The sequence below is a fragment of the Lissotriton helveticus genome, chromosome 1_1, assembly GCF_964261635.1.
Source record: "Lissotriton helveticus chromosome 1_1, aLisHel1.1, whole genome shotgun sequence".
In the NCBI taxonomy this organism is placed as follows: domain Eukaryota; kingdom Metazoa; phylum Chordata; class Amphibia; order Caudata; family Salamandridae; genus Lissotriton; species Lissotriton helveticus.
This window is the reverse complement of record NC_136057.1, coordinates 652,224,484-652,243,945: the sequence shown is the minus strand read 5'-3', so window position 1 is coordinate 652,243,945 and position 19,462 is coordinate 652,224,484. Positions and strand designations below refer to the sequence as shown.

Here is a 19,462-nt window from a genome sequence, read left to right as displayed (position 1 = left end):
TTAACTTTATTGGTGAATGAAATCACGGTATTTATTTGGTAACTTTTGTGATTAGGAACAATTCAAGAATGTTTAACTATCCGGTCGGTCAGCTTCTGTGTATCAATCTGATTTCTGGAAAACCAGAACGAAGCTAGAGGTTCAGTCCTGAATGTTTCTTGCCAAAAGGCACCAATAGGTGAAAATGAGAAACTTCACCACAGAAATGGGTGAAATTGCCAGTGGTGTACTCCTGGGTCTTACCCTAGCACCGGTTTTATTAATTTTGCATCTAGGAGCCCAACCTCAAGTCTGGCCTTTATGAAGCAGGAGTGTGCTTCCACCAGCAAGTTGATGACACGCACATTTTGGCTGAAGAAATTGTCTATTTTAGTCACCTGACTCCGTCCTCCTAACTGGAAAGTCTCCAGAAAAGCATGTTGTAAAACCTCATTCTGCTTCACCTACAAAAGCAAAGTGTACTCAGCTCAAACGCATACAAACATGAGCTCTCAATACCCACCCCTCAGAAATTCGATGACTTCTCTGCTTCACTCTTTCTCACGGTAAAGTTCTTTGACTTTACTCTAGGCTCTACCTTAATTTTATCCTACTCATCAAAAAGGTGTCAAAATATGGTAACTTTTCGCTGCTCCTGCTCAAAAGTAAACAACCTTAGTACCCATAATACCAATTTTAATTTTGGTTCTTGCACTGATAAAGTGTACACTGTATTAAGTCTAATTGGGTAAATACGACCATGTCAAGTCCATATTTCATGAGATCCATTGACTCCCACTAAATATAAGGATCCAAATGAAGCTAAGTAGTGATTATAAAGCTATTCACCAAAACAATCCTCCTTACACTTCTGAATGGCTGTCGTAATTAAGCAGGCTACCAGTCCTCAGAACTAGTAACACGTTCGAAATTGAGGCAAACATTTTCAATAACTAGCCCTCAGAGGGCATCTTTAATTGTGCACATGATTACTGCCTGTAGCACTAACATCCCATCTGAGCACACACACCTTCCATTCAGGATGCATTTAAAATCTCTTCTTCTCCTAAATAAAGGTGTGCTCTCCTCCCAATAACCTCAGTTAATTTCTGCTCACCTCACTGTCACACCATGCTTCTCCTGCTTTAAAGGTCTGGTTTACATCTGTTTTTTTCCACATGTACCACTATATCAATTGGATGAATAGCCAACACATCACAGTACAGTTACATGCAGATAACTACAGAGTGAACTAATGACACTTACAGCCTAATTACGATGTCAGTCGGACAAGTGGACGACCGACACCAAATTGGATTGGGACTGCCCGTATACAAGTTGGCGCTTTTACCCGCTGAATGAGGATGCAACCGATCAGAAACATCCATTTTCAATAGCAGCTTGTGTGGCGGCCGGAAAAGGGCCACAGCACAAGCTGCAGTTGATTAATTGATGTTTTCAAACATCCATGCACCAAGAGGGATATTAAGGTGAGCACCATAGTTGCCCACCAGGCCCCATAGCAGAGGGGCCAGGGGTAAGGGGGGGCCTGCTCAGGGCTCCCAAAGTCACCTTCTGCCTCCCTTTTCATGGTGAGCAGACCACCATGAAAAGGCAGGTGGAAAACAACATCGTAATCCCATTGGCAGAGTTGAGGCTGGCTCTGCCGTCATTATTGGGATTACTTTTCTGCCCACTGCCCCCACGGGCTCTGTGTGCCTGTCGGTAGAGCAGCAGAATTCAACCGTGGGTTTCCCTCTGACCGGCAGTACTGTAATACTTTGGTGGGACAAGAACCTACGATGTCGGGCGGAAAGCCTCCGACGAGCTGTTGGGTGGCTTACTGTCTGACATCATAATTAGGCCCTTAGTGTGTAAAAGACAACTAGGATGAGGAACCTAGAATCACAATTTGATGAGATCGTGTAGGGTAGGGATTTAGTCATGAATAGTAGGAACATTGCATAGTACTGGCTTTTGAAACCCGATGTGCACCAATGTAGTGCGTAGAGGGGAAAAAAAGTGCAATGCATCTAACTCCCAAGGCACAAATATCAACATATTTTGATGAGATCATGTAAATACAGAATGGGCAAAGCCAGGCGATATTATGAATACTGTGCACTTTCCTTGTTTGTGCCATGGTGACCTTTCTCAAACAAGGAAAGTGCACTCCATTAGAATGAATGTGCTCCCTCCAGGGCTGCCATGAACTCATGCTGCTCTGTGGTCATCACATTCAAGTGAAATACAGTGCAGCTGTTCAAAATCTGCTCCATGTTTCACTGTGCAGGTTGAAACATGACTGCTCTTTTAAGGGGAATTAGAGGTCCCATTGCAGGCGGGTGCCATGAATGACTGCAACCTCCTGAAAGGGGATATCTGAGGGATCCATGAGACCCCCCTTTATCTCCTCCAAAGGAATGCCTTTAGGAGGCACATTGAAAGGCATGTTTGCCTCTGTGCCTAATTTGGTAATGAGGCACAGTGATTCTCATATTTGCATGGGGCCACATCGCCATGCAAATGAGGGAAGGCCCTCTCATGATAGCGCTGATGCTACATGTATGCCAGCACTATCTGTAATACAGAAGGGGAGGCACAAGCGTCTGCAGGGCACATTGTATAATATGGACCCAGAAAGGTCATCTCCCAAAGGACTTGCTTTTATAGCACAAAGTTTGAGAACATGCTGCATTCCAGAACATCCAGCTAGATTCAGGAAGCAGTGTCAGACCTGACTCCTCACCAAATAATCATGCATTACTACTTCAACTTGTTCAGTTCAACACCCAGATGCTTCTTTGGTTTATTCACACTAAAGAAATTACCTAACACAGCCCCTCCAAATAAACCAAGGATACACATCTAGACAGGCTGTGTGGATACAATACAGTGATTTATTACTTACACACTGTAGCAGGTCCTATTATGAAGCACATTTCCTAAACAAGTCGGCAGAGAATTGTGTAAGCTTTTCCAGAGCTCCGGTCTTCTAATACATGTGCATAATGTTATCCATATGATCATAAACAACTTTTAAATGCAGAAAAAGGTCTACCATCTGTAGCATGCAGGTATTCAGATGTAATATTGCTATGTTTAGAGAATATATATCGTGCTAGTAAAATATAAATAGCAAATGGCATCAAATGGCTTTGTTTCCTGGAGATTTGATACATACATTTTGCATCCCATCTAACTAAATTAATCATATCCCACTTTGTGAAATACATCATTTTGATTAAAGTACCATTCACCCGTGTACATATTGAACTAAAACTTCCTTTAAAGTATTGCTTCTATACATAGCTTTTAGCAGACTGCTGTGTCCATGCATATGTAAAAGATAAAATGATCCACAACACAATCTGCTCAATCTTTTCTTCTACCTCAGCGCTTGGAGCATTTCCCATCAGTTAATTTCAACTTCGTGTGATGACACAAAAGAAAGAAAGTCGACAAATATTAGACTTAATGGTTGTTGAAATCAAGTGTGGAATAAATTCCTGTTGCGCTTCTATTTCCCAAAAGGTAGCACTGTGGGTGAAAATAACTAGGAGTTATTTTTGGAGAGGAATAATACAGACATGACTACCCACTATATCATTTTGTAGAGAGCACGAACAAACAGTTGTGGTCACTGAGATTTATCCAAGTCTGGTTTGTAAAAATTCCGCAAACTCAGTTTTAGAAAAATATATTATTCACTGGGGTATATAAATCATGAGAAGTTAAAACAAAATCCTTGGAAACAACACAGGACGAGAAACAGAACCAAATTCATGTTTAATATTATAAGCCTCCTAGAATGCTATGAAATATATTTCTCAAATCTTGAAATCATTAGTGTAAAGCACAATTTGTTAAAACAATAAAAACTGAAAATCTACAAACTTTAAAACTGTATAACATTATCTGTCATCACATTATTTAATCCCCTAATTATTTTATGTACAAAGAAAAACATAAATACCACAAACAAATCAACCATAATCATAATCCTTTAACCTGCAGTCATGGAGGCTTTAATTTTTAATTCAATCATTCTTGTAATTCTGACATAGGGCTCCACATACTAGACAAAATGGTGAAATATTTGAATACCTGCAGATTGGACTTTTCAGAGTAAAATAATGTTATGTTGTCTGATATTTGCCTCGTTCCATTACACAATGACAGCTTCTGCAAATTTAAAACAAAAGTGGTAAAAAAAGACACAATGAACGCTTCTGCAAATGTAAAACAAGAGTGGTAAGGAAAAGATTCTACTAAAAAATACATACGAACAATGTTTTCTACTGTTGACCTACAGGTAAGGGTTCATAGCTCATTCCATATATATATCAGCATTGCTCCCTCTCAATATAATCACAGAGGTCCATGTTGTGGTCACTGGAATTGGACACAAAAACCCCAGAGGTGGTTCGACATTCCTATAAATGATTAGAATTCTTACGAGAGCAGGCTAGGGGTGGTCACAGAGGTTAATGGCCTTTGCAATCACTGGTAAAATATAAATGACACACTTGTTTACGTTGCCTCCAATGAATTCCTTTCTGGATACCAGATGGAGAGTTGGTATCTCTGCTTCTGTGAGCAGTAGATAAGTACACGTTGTACCCATATTAACAGAAGCATCCTCAGAGGTTGTTCAAAGAGGTGCCCACTGATACAAAGACATGAGGGATCACACATGGGTCCCTGAGGCAGTTAATAGTGTAGAAGCACTTAAAAGCAATTGCACACAAACAGTCACAAACTTTATATGTCACCTATTTCTTTGTTACATCACCCTCACCCGGCTCACTGATAATACACTTTTCACAGGAAGGTGCTTATATGTATAGGATTCCGGTTATTTAGGCGTGAATGTTTAGGAAGCAAACTGTGATTGTATTAAATTCCAACATAAGAAACTTCCAGGCTGTTGATGAGTTACAAGTACCTGTTTTTTGTCACTTCAGCACATTGGTTTAGGTATTCCAATGGTTAATGTCAGAAACCGATATCCTCATGTTCAGGTAACTGTGGATGGGGTGCCAATTAGTGCTTATAAGTGCTTCAACCCAAAACTAAGTCCAGAATTTGTCTGCCCAGTTTACAGTGGTGTCCATGCAGATTCCTCCGTATATCACAGAGTTTCGATTACAATTTTTCAAACTTTTATAATCTAATGAACAAATGATAATAGTGAAGGCAACTATTTGTTCAACCATGAACAAACTGTCGCCTACTGAGATTTCTGTCCAATCATGTTCTTGTGAGTTATGCTGGACCCCACTGTACATGTGTAGCCTAACAGGGAGCTGTGTATTGGACACATGCCACAGCTTTCAAAGCATGACGCTTGCAAAACGCCTTTTGTGTAAAAGCGCACATGTTTTAACATTATTGGCAGTGGAGATTACTGAATATGGTAAGATTACTGTACTAATATTTTGAACTCTGTTGTCTTTGTCATTTGATTTTGGATTAGTAAACTGCATGTTATAAAATGGTCCTTTACTCACAAATAGGAAACATACCGCCCCTTTGTAAAACTGTGATGATTACTACCGTAATTCTTCTTAGAAATGTTTCTAATTGTGAATAGATGAGTAATGCATTTTTGAGGTTTCAGAAAACACAGAGGTATTCCGATTTCTATGCTAATACGAATAATTTACAGGACAAACTCATGTTTTCTTCCTTCCATCTTTTACTGAATCTTGGAAGGCAATCATCCGTTTAATAAGCTTACCTTAACACTCTCCACATGTTTCTAAAATCAGTGTAATACCACAATAAATAATCCACATGGTGCCTAGAAGCCATTATCCCCTTTTTGCATTCTCCTTTTTGGTTGCGAATATCACAAATATCAATCCACTTCAGTGCATTTCAAAAAGACAAGTGTATGCTGCATCATCCTTGAGAGTGTAATCTCTGAAACTACTAGGCACATGATGATATCTTAATCACCAGAAGAAAGGATGCACAGTTAAACTTCTGATAACCTACTACCTAACATAGTACAGTGTAAAACATATGGCATTAGAAAACCTGTTGGCAATTACATACAGATTTTAAAGATACAGGTTTGTACCAGTCGTGGACCATGCAGGTAAGAGCGATGGAGTGGTGGTACTGGGTGGGGGGGGGGGGGGATTTGGATGGACGATGATGAGGAAAAATTAAATAAATAATACATTTTCCCTCATCATCGTCTATCGAAATGTCCCCCACCAGCCTTTACCGCCCCACTGATCTTACCTGCACGGGCCGCTACTGGTTTTCACTAGCAACACTATGGCCGGGAGCGAGCAAACTCAAGCAGTTATTGACAAAGGGAAGATTTGGCCCTGGCCTAACATGAGACCTTATGACTGCGCCAATGACACTACCTACAAGTGATGCTTCACCTCCTCGCATAATATTATTTAAAGCTCATTTGCTTTTGCAGCATCCAATTTTCATGGATGAGTCTCTCGAAATGTTCCCTTGTTTTGCAAACTATAGCCAATCAAATAGTGTCATAAGTGACTTTACTATTTAGGTCTACTGTTCAGAAGCTAAACCAGCAAGGAACTTCCTTAATGCTCTCAGCATCAACCTAACCGTGAGTTGCCCAATGGACAGCCAGACACAGACTCGGAAACACTTGACAATGCCGTTATAAATAACTTTGGAACTGCTAATTTGTTGGTCCTACAACTGCCAAGGTCAGACAACTCCTTCACCTCCATTAGCCTTTTAAATCGGAACTACACTCCCATCAGCCAGAGTAGATGTGTCCTTGTGTCCATCCTGTTCAAGCACTACAAAAAGACATCACGGAACAGCTCCAGTTTATCCAAAATGCCATCAACACCAAAGCTCTATTACTAAGCTCTACTGGAATGCATATTTCACAATATGTCAGACACTCATAATAAATTAGCTGCACATAAAACAAGAAACCACATACCAGGCATTAAATACATTAACAAATGGTTTAATGGGGAGTTATTGGAGCTGAAGCATACGTGACACAACTTGGAGCGCAAATATCACAAGTCTGCATCTGATGAAGACAAACTGCTCAGCTAGAGGTATGGGAAAGGGCACCGCAAAACTATTAAGACAGCCAAGAATGCATATTGTGAAAAATGCACCTGTGAGGAATACGGACAAATGAGGGCCGTTTTCAGTATTATTCAAGAACTCGCCAAACCCTGCCCTGAAGAACGCTCTATTCACATCTACATTACAACGACCTCCAGGACTTTTTGAAGCCCAAAATAGGAGACAAATATCATTAAACTATTACCAACAATCATGTCCCATTAAATACCCCCACCATTCCACATCCTCTTTTATAATTTTCAGCACAGGGGAAACCGAGGTTGTGGTAAAATTGGCATCCAAAATGAAAAACATGTAACTATTTCAACAAACTGTCATCTTATTTCTGTTATTCCTTTTGTTATGAAAACTCTTGAGAGTCCGGTCAACTCTGAATTGTCTCAATACCCAGAGGATAAGAATGCCATCAACATCTTTCAATCTGGTTCAGGTTGTTCAACAGCACTGATAGCGTGCTCATCTCTGCCGCCAATGAAATCAGTATGGTCCTTAACTGTGGGAGCTCTACAGCCCTCATTCAAGTTTGATTTGTAAGCAGTTTTTGGCAGGGTCTCACATTTCATTTTATTTACCTGCTCTGTTAAATAGACATCCAGGGTAATGTATTATTATGGTTTGAATCTTCCAGAAAACAAGCAGATCAGTTTCCATCTTTCCATCTCAAGGTTCGTGATCCATATTGTGGGGTACCTCCAGGCTTTGCCCTCACCCTGACACTGTTTAATATATATGTGGCTCCAGAGACAAATCTGATCACATACTTTCAATATCAGATTTATGCATACTCTGGCAATACTGAGATTATTGTGCACCTAGATGGTAATTCTAATAGCCTACAAGAACATTTTAAAAGCAGCGTACTTGAAGTAGCAAATTGGAGGAATTCCTACTCACTTTGCCTTGATGCTAAGGAGACTGAGGTTCCCTTCTTGGTGGCCCAGGACTTTGAGCATATGTCCTATCCCAGTTACTAAGACATGGAATTTGGGTGTTATTTTTTACTCCAAACTCTACTGTGAACCCCATATTTAGAAATTACCAGCTACTTTCTTTTTCACTATGAAGATTGTTAAGAAAATCCTTCCCACCATACCACTGACATGTAAACAGGTGCCCATAAAAATTGTGATCATCAGTAAAATTGATTACTAAATGTGCTATATACTGGCCTTCCTACCTATTTAATGCATAGACTCCAGTAAATTAAAAATTCTGCAGCTAGAGTAGTATTGTGCCTTCATAAATACAATAGTATATCAGTTTATCTTAAATCCTACATTGGCTCCATGTCTATAAGACAGCCTTTTAAAAACTTTTTTTTACACAAGTCCATGTTTCCTACCCACCCTCCTACTTATATTTCTAATATGTTCATATGACACTGACCTGTCAGACTGTTGCATTCCTTTTCCTACAATCATGTGGTTTTTCCCAAGTTTAGTAAGGTTAGATGTGGCAGACAAGCTTTTTCTGTTATTCCAGCGCCACCTTGTAATAAAGTTTCTCTTGGTTTTCGGGCCAAACCCAACCTGTTGAGATTCCGTAAGTCTTTGAAAACGTTTTTCTTTTAAAAAGTCCTGACGTAATTTGTCATTATTTAGGACTATCTTCTTCAGACACAAACTTTTATTTTTAGTGTCAGGACACCTTTGGGTAAGCGCTCGCTTTAAAAATTGATGTAGACATGAAATTAGTAACCTGCATATGTAATATCACAAATATCATAAATACATAACTGTCCAGGGTAATCTTGTCAAGACGTATTGGAACTTGTGCAAAAGCCTCCAGCTCACACAATGTCCTACCAAACTATCTACCAGTCACAAACTTTTCTTTACCAAGCAAGATCTTTTAAAAGGTAGTAATGAGACAGCGTAAAAAAGAAATCACTCATTGACATCTAGTCAGGATTTAGACTCACCAGGGCCACAGAATCTGACCTAGCCAATATCAGAGAAGCTCCTGTCTTCTCTATGAATGAGAACAAAAATAACCTCATTACTACTGAACCTCTCCACTGCTTATGGAATGGTAGACCACAATATCATGGATAGATGGCAAAACTTTGTTCATGGTTTTCCAAGTGGTTTTTTTCTGCATTAACCTTAATAATTACTTTATCGATTTCCATTTTTCTTATTTTCTAGGCAAAGGGATGTCACTGTTGCCTATGCATTATGTTAGCTTTAAGCCACTCAGTTAGCAATTACTGTTACGTCTGTAGATAAGTGTGGGAAATACTCTGGCCTCTGTCTCACTACAATAGATTGTTGTCAGCACTATATTGTTTACAAGGAATGCCATTATCTCTGTCCTATTGTCTTTACACATTTGTGAGAAGAAAAAGTGGATTAACCATTGTTTTCAGAAGAGAACATGTTCATGGCATATCTAAATTAGTATTATTATATGATAACTCTTTTAAGAGGCCCTTTAGAATTACAATGGAACATTGCAGTGTATGCCATTGTACCACAGCCAGTTGTGCAGATGCATAGCAGAGACTGTTTAACAAGGCTTAAGAAATTGTACAAGAAATAGGTAGGATTCGAGACCAAGCCTAAGCAATGTTTACTCGTATGCATTTCCATTCCACCCTACTCCATTCTCGCACCTTCAGCTGTACCCAACATCCTTCTTCTCTCCTTTAGAAACCTTTAAATGATGTCCATCTGTTTCCATTCACCCTTTGCCTTCAATACCCAAAGTAAAATTATTGTGAAGGACACTCTGTCACAATGTAGCTATGTAAAAATATTCTACCAGGCTGAATATGTGCATATGCACTGAATAGGCATTCTATGAATCTCCGCACTAGTATGTATATTTGATCTGATTATTCTTCTGAGTGTCATTTAGACATGACCGGTAATTATGAATGGGAAAATAACTCAAATATAGAATACATATCATGTACTTCCAGTTTTCTTGCTCATGAATTTTAAATTGGGCACAAATTGTAGAATAATGCAAACAGCAATTGTGTTTCTGTTGTACACATTATAATCTCTAGTTCTGTGAGTGCATGAACAAGTACTACACATGCAGATCCGGTGGTACTTCGAGGTATGCTACCATGTGGCACACAGGAGGGAGTATAATTTACACTCCACTCCTAGTAGTTGCTAGTGTAAAAACTGGCACAACTACCGCTCAGTTTTACACTAGTGCATGGCTACTAATGATCCTGTCTGTGTGACAATTAATCAATAAATTGACTTAGAGATACTTACAGACTGCTTTGAGTTTCCTGCCTTGGTGTATTTATGTACCTTGGACAATGTGATGATTCAATTTAGCACTCTTAAGCGGTCCAGAGGGATTATAGATGACACACCCACTGACCACTGATTATTTCTGTGGCAAACATAGCCTATTTGGAAACAAACCTAATGCTCCTGTGATCTGACACTTATAATTACTATTGCACTCAGCAGACCTTGGAACCCTTTCTCCCCATCTTCTATGTGGCAGCACTATACCCTCAAAATATCAAAGCAATGTTTACAGTTTAACTGATGGCACTCTTGAAAACCCTGAATAAATAGGAAAATAAAGTTGCTGCACTCCATACCTGATTTCCATATACCATAACTCCTGACCATAGACCAGAATGATATGAAACCGCCATTAACCAACTGCATAATGATTATTCAGATGTCTTCTATTTTTTTCCTTATATAGTTTTTACGGAAAACTAGATCTGCTCTACAGTTTGCCTATCTGGATGATATCGATAGACTCATCTGATTGGCTCAAGCAATCCAAAAGACATATGCATAAATCAATCACTCAGGGTTTGTAAAGTGTGGCTACTCACCGTGAGGGTCACAAGGCACTGGGAAGGACATGGGGGGCTGCTTATCCGTCTGCCCTCTGGTGGTCAGTCAAAGAGCCAGGTCTTGAGGTCCTTCCATTCCTGAAATCACATTTCTGTATCAGTAGAGGATGCAGTCAAAGAAATGAACTAACTGAATCATTTGTACTTTGCATATGTTCTTTGTGTTGACTCAGGTGGCAGCCATGAATTGCAGAACTCAGTGCTTATATTTACAATTCACTTCTAACTAAATATGGGGCCGATGAAAATAGATACATACTTTTAATTTATTTTATGGGAGGTAAAACTGGAATCCTTATGTCAATTACATCTGCAAATCGGACATACACCGTTTCCCCAAATCAGCATTAAACTCATTCCTTCGTTTAAATGCCGTTTCTTTTTTGACAGGGGCATCCTATCACTGAACAATTACAAAATAAAAAGCAAAGGAAGTTGATTGGTATTTCTGAAAACAATGCTTAGTCAAAGATGTGTCTCTGTGTTCCCTACAATCTTGTAGCATGTTTCTGTGGCATTAGACTGACAGACCGGAACTTTTCAAATTTGAAGCAAACCTCTAAACCCCTATTCAGGATTCTCACTTCATCAGTATTCAGGAAAACATCACGAGTTCTTCAGGGAATCTTTGTAGATTCTCTAGAATACTGCACTGTATACTATTTGTGTACGCTCATTTGGCATTACGTGGAACGCTTCACAAATGCAAACTTGACTAAAATGTGCATCAGATCATGTAACTTTTTCGTCACACAGACAATATTTTACCCTGTGAAGAAACTCCTTCACCTACAACGCCACTAAATATGGTGGTTCTCAATCTCATTTTTCACTCTATAAACACATTTTTCTTCTGCTGTTGCCAGGATAAAAGTTCCAGGTGCCCTCTAGGAAGTTAAGGTTTTTGAGACATATATGAATACTAATACATATAAAATTGTGAATTTGTGGGAGCCTACTTTTGTAGCATGGCCAACACATCATATGTCTCACCCCAAACACTACACTTGAAATGTGGCATTTCTGTTTACTTTGTGAGATTGCCTTAGATATAGGTTTATTTTTCAGATTTAAAAGTCCACCGATTTTGGTGCATCAGCACTGAGAATTTGCATTTGCAACCTGTTTTTGTGGACTTAAACTCTATTGAACAGAGCAAACTGCTCTGTTTTATCAAGCCTAATGTATTCTTCGTAAATCACTTTGCTAATTTCTGTGAATATCTGGAACGCAACGCATGATGTCATAGGATGTTAGGTCTTTATTAAGCATGTTTTGTATTTGTTGGCTCTATATAATAAGTGCTGCAAGTAAAGCTATAGTTACACTGATCAATGTTCATTTAATATTCTACTCCAACCCTTTGTACAAATAGGATTTGCATGAGGATAGTGAGCAGTAGACATAACTCTACCCAAGGCGTGGGCTATCATTTCTTTATTTTTAAACAAAGAGCAGACAAAAAACATTTACCTAATCACTTTTTTTTACACAGGTGTACTCATTTTGTGGGTGGAAACTAGTCTTGTTTGATTTGACTTTGAGTTGGCTCACTTCATTTTCATTGAAATGTCTACAAATTATTATACATTCATGTTCATTCTCAGATGAGTCATCTGTATTGATTCTCACAAAATATAGCTGTGCGGGGTTTGGGTACTTTTGACTGGCCAAATACGACTTCCCGTATTAATCCTCATTTCTTATCGTGAAGTCATAGTATCTCATTTTGTTTTCTGTCCTGATACAGGAAACCAGTTCCCTGCTGTTTCTGATCAAAAGAGAAGGGTTTGTGTCTATTCTATTCTAAGTCTTATGGTGCAGCATACATAATGTGCTTCTATTATGATATACAGATGAGCAAAATGATAATTTAAATGAAATCAAAACTACATTTAAATTATTTATTACATTAAAATTATAATGGCACTTTTTGAGAATCACAAATTTAAACAATCTCAATTTATTGTTAAACAATTTATGGTAAAGTGAAATCAAACCACTTGCCTATCGCTGTTCAATGATTGTGTAAAGAAATCAGAGACCAGAAGTACAAAAGGTGCTTGCACTCTTATATCCAACGTGGTACTTAATGGCACACTTTGAGAGTGCAAAAGTCCAAATCACAATTGAAAAAAGGTGACTTTTCGATTCACAATGTGGACATTTTGGTCCTTGCAAATCACAAGTTAAAAGAGCCTGCCACCATTTCTTGTGACTCTTAAGAGCTTCTATCAAGAAATGCAGCCACTCATGTAGTCGCAAACCAATGTCAAAATATGGACTCCTTGAAGCACGAAGTTGCTTTGCACAAGGTGGAACCTTTTCCTTGAAAGAAACAGACCGAGGACCTGATTATGAGTTTGGCGGACAGGGTTACTCCATTCCAAACGTGACGGATATCCCGATCGCCGTATTACAATTCCATTATATCCTATGGAACTTGTAATACAGTGGACGGGATATCTATCATGTTTGTGACAGACAATCTCATCCACCAAACTTGTAATCAGGCCTATAAAAATGTAGCACTCCATGCTCACCCAGATACTCTTTCAATTCTGCCACTATTTTTTTTAATTACCCCACCTGTCCTATTCTAGATACCATCTACAGTCATAGCACTCTCCTATTTAGAAAGTGGAAAGAGGTTTCCTGACCCTGATAGGGCTCAACATTTTCATATGCTGGCCTTTGCAGGGTTTCTCAGGTGAAACATTTCCTTATTAGCTTTATTGAGGTCAGAGTTCAATGAATTTTGTGAATGTCAATTTTGCACAGTGGGATATTAGAATATCACAGCACAAAAACAAAGATAGGTCGTATAAGAGGATCCAATCTATCATAGATTTGTCCACAGGTGTCTGATTACTAGCTCTCAAAAATTATTGTAAATTGTTCCCCTGGACACAAACGTTTCTAGCTCTAATTAGTCAAGGTTGTCAATTAAATAAATATGATTTGGTGATTGGGAGTTTCGTCTACTCACTGCACTATTTGTTTTTTGTTTGCATTTCACTGGTGGATTGGCCATGCCTGTTCTCCTGTGACATTTCCTTCATGCATGCTGTTTTGGTTTGTCTTGATGTTAACCCAACATTGCATGTAAGATTGTATTTTCTTCTCATTGCTTATTTATCGATGAATAAATACAAAATATTTTTGAATATTTTAGAAATGGAGGAAAAGAGTATTTAATTATTGTATTGCATTTTGGTTGTCGTTGCTTTATAATATAACTGTAACAATTTATAAGAATGTTATGTTTGGAATTATTTGATAATTGTACACCAATTTGCACAATAAACGCACACACACAAACACACACCGAGTACACATTTTACCGTTTTATTTTACAAACAGTAGATTTTCCGACACATGTATAAACATACCTTAGGATGAGTGGCTTTAATTTAATCCTCTGATATCATTCCTGAGAAAGGCCCCTTTTAGCCTATGTTCAGCATCTAATTTCATGAAGGCAGTGTCGACTGAACAAAGAGCAATAACTCAGCCGGACATTCTATTGATATTCTGATAATTCAAATCAAGTGCATTATTCAGAGACTAGTTCTTTGAAGAGTCCATCGAATGTGCTTTTTTATTTTGATGACTACAGGACTATATGAAGGCAGTGGATTTAAGTGGATATTTTTTTCAAATGAATGATCAGGTTTAGATAATAATGACTAATTACCTTTACATTGGCTGAAATGTGCGATTTACTAATTGACATTATGGAAAAATATTTTTACATTTTTCTATGGACTCAACTATAGCTGTGTACCCCTACACAGGTTCAATATGACTAATATGTTATCTATCACTGCTATTAAGCGCAGGGAGCTTTCATGTCTTTGGAGTGGCAATCGCTGCAACTCAGAATCTGTAAGGAAATACGCAGAGATTTCTTATGTCAAGCTGCATATTTGCAAAATTAGGGAACTTGACCTTTGCACTGAGAAAATAAATGGGTGAAAATTTGTTACAAATAGCCAGTGGTAGTGAACATATACATATATATATATATATATATATATATATATTTGTGACCAGGAAATAATCCAAAGGCACTCCTCTTGGTGAAGTAGTCAAGTTTATTAGCGATGTCAAGGACAACGCGTATGGGCTTTGCAGCTTTTCTCAAGTTACATGATGAATGTCTTTGGATTATTTCCCACTTGCAAACATTCTTTTGGGCTCCACCGCCTGATTCACTGTACTAGCGCGACCGTGGAATTGACCGGCGGTTTGTGGACTTGGGATTAAAATAAATAACAAATATATAGATATATATGTCTATATATATATATATATATAGACATATATATATATATATATATATATATATATATATATAGACATATATATATATATATAAATAACAAATATATAGATATATATGTCTGTGTGTATATATATATATATATATATATATACATATATCTCCCAGTTGCTTGCTACTAACTTTGGTGTTGATTGAAAAATGTTTACAAAAGTCTTCAAAACAAAAGTACATCAACCTCAGGTCCTTCCTGGAAAGTTTGGGAGTAATCAAGCAGGGGCCAAGAAATAGAGGGGGAATTAAATTCAGATTTCAATACCAACTTTTATTCAGTGTTAGAGCCAAAATAGCGGAACAAAATTGCACCAAATTTGGCAGAAAGCTAGATCGTTACCCAGAATGAATTACTTTTGTGATTTGTGTAAATATGTTCAGTAGTTTTTCAGAAATTAAGCCTCAAAATTCATATATATCTGAACGGATGGGTACCATAGAATCTCGTGAGATTGCTGTGTGCATGCAACTTCAAAGTCTGAGCTGTCTGACTGGCCACAAGGGCCTTTTTCCCATGAGCTATCTTGCAGGAGCTACTGACTCTCATAAATCCTGTGAGAGCACTCGCTCTGATTGGTGAGATGCAAGACAAACAGAAATGTTGCAGCTACCATTACTGAACTCAGAGACGAGGACCCCATGTCCGGAATATAAAAAATAATTAAGGTATGAGGGGGCAGGTAAGGGACTTAGTCTTTGTAGTAGAGGTCCATAAGAATCCCCCCATGGTGAAAATTTGAAAAATAGTTTTTTTAGGATGAAGCAATCCTGTGAGAGTCTTTCGGGAGCTCGCACAGCCCCCTGTGCTCCCAAGATAGACACTCAGGTGTACAGACAGATGTGCTGGCTCCCAACAGACTCTTGCTTATGTCTCACAGGATCAAGAAAATATATATTTTTTAAAAGCACCATGCACGGCGAGTCTTTGGCCTGCCAGGTTGGGGGTTGCATAGAGGCTTTGCCGAAGGTCACAAGTGGCCCACTGACAAGATATTGAGACCACAAACATCATGGGGCATAAATATAGAGACAAAAATATTGAACACAATTTTTTTTATCCTATACTTATAATGTATATGACAAATATATCAAAATTAAAATATAGTTATACAAAAATATCATTTGTTAACTTATAATATATAAGAATAGCAGCCAGCCCCTGATGAGAGGCAAATCAGCCTTGAAACACTTAGGGCTACCACAATGCTTATCGGAATGCAGACGAGATGGGAAAGCTGTCGAGTGACTCCTAAAGGCTCGGACCATTGGGAAAAATGTTGAACACGCCTGTCCCTGCATGAGGAGAGCAACATTGTTAAATATTGACAAGGCTGAAGGTTAGGACTATTCCCGACCCAGACAGCACAGCAGTCCCAACACCTACTAAGGAATTCCTCTACACCGCGATCATACTGAGGAAGAGAAACCACGTTTAATTCTGGTGCATAGAGCCCACTGATGGTGGAAAGTGACTCTCTAAAGACTACAAGTCCCAGCGTGCATCTACTTTGACAGCGCGCTCAGCGAGGCCCACCAGGGTACAATTAAATAATTATGCACGCCCGTAAGACACTTCCGTGCACCAGAGAGAATAGTAGCCAGCCCTTGATGAGAGGCCAATCGGCCTTGTTACACGTAGAGCTACCACAATGCTTATCGGAATGCAGAGGAGATGGGAAAGCTGTGGAGTGACTCCTAAAGGCTCGGACCATTGGGAAAAATGTTGAACATGCCTCTCTCGGCCTGAGGAGACCACCATTGTTAAATAATGACATGGCTGAAGGTTAGGACTATTCCTGACCCGGACAGCACAGCAGACCCAACACCTAGTAAGGAATGCCTCTACACCGCGATCCTACTGAGGAAAAGAAACCACTTTTAATTCTGGCGCATAGAGATCACTGATGGTGGAAAGTGACTCTCTAAAGACTACAAGTCTCACCATGCATATACTTTCACAGCGCGCTCAGCGCGGCCCACCAGGGTAAAATTAATTAATTATGCACGCCCATAAGAGGCTTCCGTGCACCAGGGAGGATAGCAGCCATCCCCTGATGAGAGGCAAATCGGCCTCAAAACGCATAGGGCTACCACAATGCTTATCGGAATGCAGAGGAGATGGGAAAGCTGTCGAGTGTCTCCTAAAGGCTCGGACCATGGGGGAACAAATATAAATATATATATATATATATATATGTATATATATATATATATATACATCCACACACAAAGAGTTGCCTGGAATGAGGAAGCACACACAGAAGCTGTTCAATATCCCTTCTTTAATGGGGGAAAGACACGCAATCACAGCAGGAAAATCTCGCTCTGAAAGTAGTTCCTTGGTTTCGCCCAACGCGTTTCATGCAAGACAGCATTTCATCAGGGGCAGCCAGGCTCAAGTTAGAGTTCCGGTCACGGCAGTTCATAAAGACACCTGTGATTTAATTTCCCGCCCAGGTGGGCGTGGCCACCCCGTGGCCTTCTGGATCTTGTGGTGCTTTACATTGTTTCTCAAGTGAGTCGCCGTCTCCCAGCTCAATTGTACATAAGCAGTATTCCCCAGGTGGGTGGCGCAGATAAACCATGCCGCTTGTCATGCTCGTAATTTTCCTCCATCGGGCGCTTCTGTCCTTAAGTCGAAGCGACGCTTGGCACCTCAACAGGGCTGTACCGAGGTACAGCGGGCTTCACTCGCGGCTCAGGCTGCGCCGCACTATATCCACACACAAAGAGTTGCCTGGAATGAGGAAGCACACACGGAAGCTGCTCAATATCCCTTCTTTAATGGGGGAAAGACACGCAATCACAGCAGGAAAATCTCGCTGTGAAAGTAGTTCCTTGGTTTCGCCCAACGCGTTTCATGCAAGACTGCATTTCATCAGGGGCAGCCAGGCTCAAGTTAGAGTTCCGGTCACGGCAGTTCATAAAGACACCTGTGATTTCATTTCCCGCCCAGGTGGGCGTGGCCACCCCGTGGCCTTCTGGATCTTGTGGTGCTTTACATTGTTTCTCAAGTGAGTCGCCGTCTCCCAGCTCAATTGTACATAGGCAGTATTCCCCAAGTGGGTGGCGCAGATAAACCATGCCGCTTGTCATGCTCGTAATTTTCCTCCATCGGGCGCTTCTGTCCTTAAGTCGAAGCGACGCTTGGCGCCTCAACAAAATCACAGGTGTCTTTATGAACTGCCGTGACCGGAACTCTAACTTGAGCCTGGCTGCCCCTGATGAAATGCTGTCTTGCATGAAACGCGTTTGGCGAAACCAAGGAACTACTTTCAGAGCGAGATTTTCCTGCTGTGATTGCGTGTCTTTCCCCCATTAAATGAAATCACAGGTGTCTTTATGAACTGCTTCCGTGTGTCCTTCCTCATTCCAGGCAACTCTTTGTGTGTGGATATGGTGCGGCGCAGCCTGAGCCGCGAGTGAAGCCCGCTGTACCTCGGTACAGCCCTGTTGAGGCGCCAAGCGTCGCTTCGACTTAAGGACAGAAGCGCCCGATGGAGGAAAATTACGAGCATGACAAGCGGCATGGTTTATCTGCGCCACCCACCTGGGGAATACTGCTTATGTACAATTGAGCTGGGAGACGGCGACTCACTGGAGAAACAATGTAAAGCACCACAAGATCCAGAAGGCCACGGGGTGGCCACGCCCACCTGGGCGGGAAATGAAATCACAGGTGTCTTTATGAACTGCCTCGACCGGAACTCTAACTTGAGCCTGGCTGCCCCTGATGAAATACTGTCTTGCATGAAACACGTTGGGCGAAACCAAGGAACTACTTTCAGAGCGAGATTTTCCTGCTGTGAATGCGTGTCTTTCCCCCATTAAAGAAGGGATATTGAGGAGCTTCAATGTGTGCTTCCTCATTCCAGGCAACTCTTTGTGTGTGGATATAGTGCGGCGCAGCCTGAGCCGCGAGTGAAGCCCGCTGTACCTCGGTACAGCCCTGTTGAGGTGCCAAGCGTCGCTTCAACTTAAGGACAGAAGCGCCCTATGGAGTAAAATTACGAGCATGACAAGCGGCATGGTTTATCTGCGCCACCCACCTGGGGAATACTGCTTATGTACAATTGAGCTGGGAGACGGCGACTCACTGGAGAAACAATGTAAGGCACCACAAGATCCAGAAGGCCACGGGGTGGCCACGCCCACCTGGGCGGGAAATGAAATCACAGGTGTCTTTATGAACTGCC

General features: G+C 40.2%; 1 protein-coding gene across 2 annotated transcripts in view; it reads left to right on the top strand.

The window, feature by feature from the left end:
• Positions 1 to 19,462, top strand: part of CACNA2D1 (calcium voltage-gated channel auxiliary subunit alpha2delta 1) — a 1,913,432-nt gene that overhangs the window by 1,543,335 nt on the left and 350,635 nt on the right. Inside the window, exon 19 of one of the 2 annotated variants that reach the window (XM_078674177.1) lies at positions 4,947 to 5,003. The exons of the other annotated variant lie outside the window; for it this stretch is intronic. Coding sequence (XP_078530303.1) covers positions 4,947 to 5,003 — 57 coding nt within the window. The remainder of the gene's footprint in view (positions 1 to 4,946; positions 5,004 to 19,462) is intronic. 2 annotated transcript variants of the gene reach the window in all.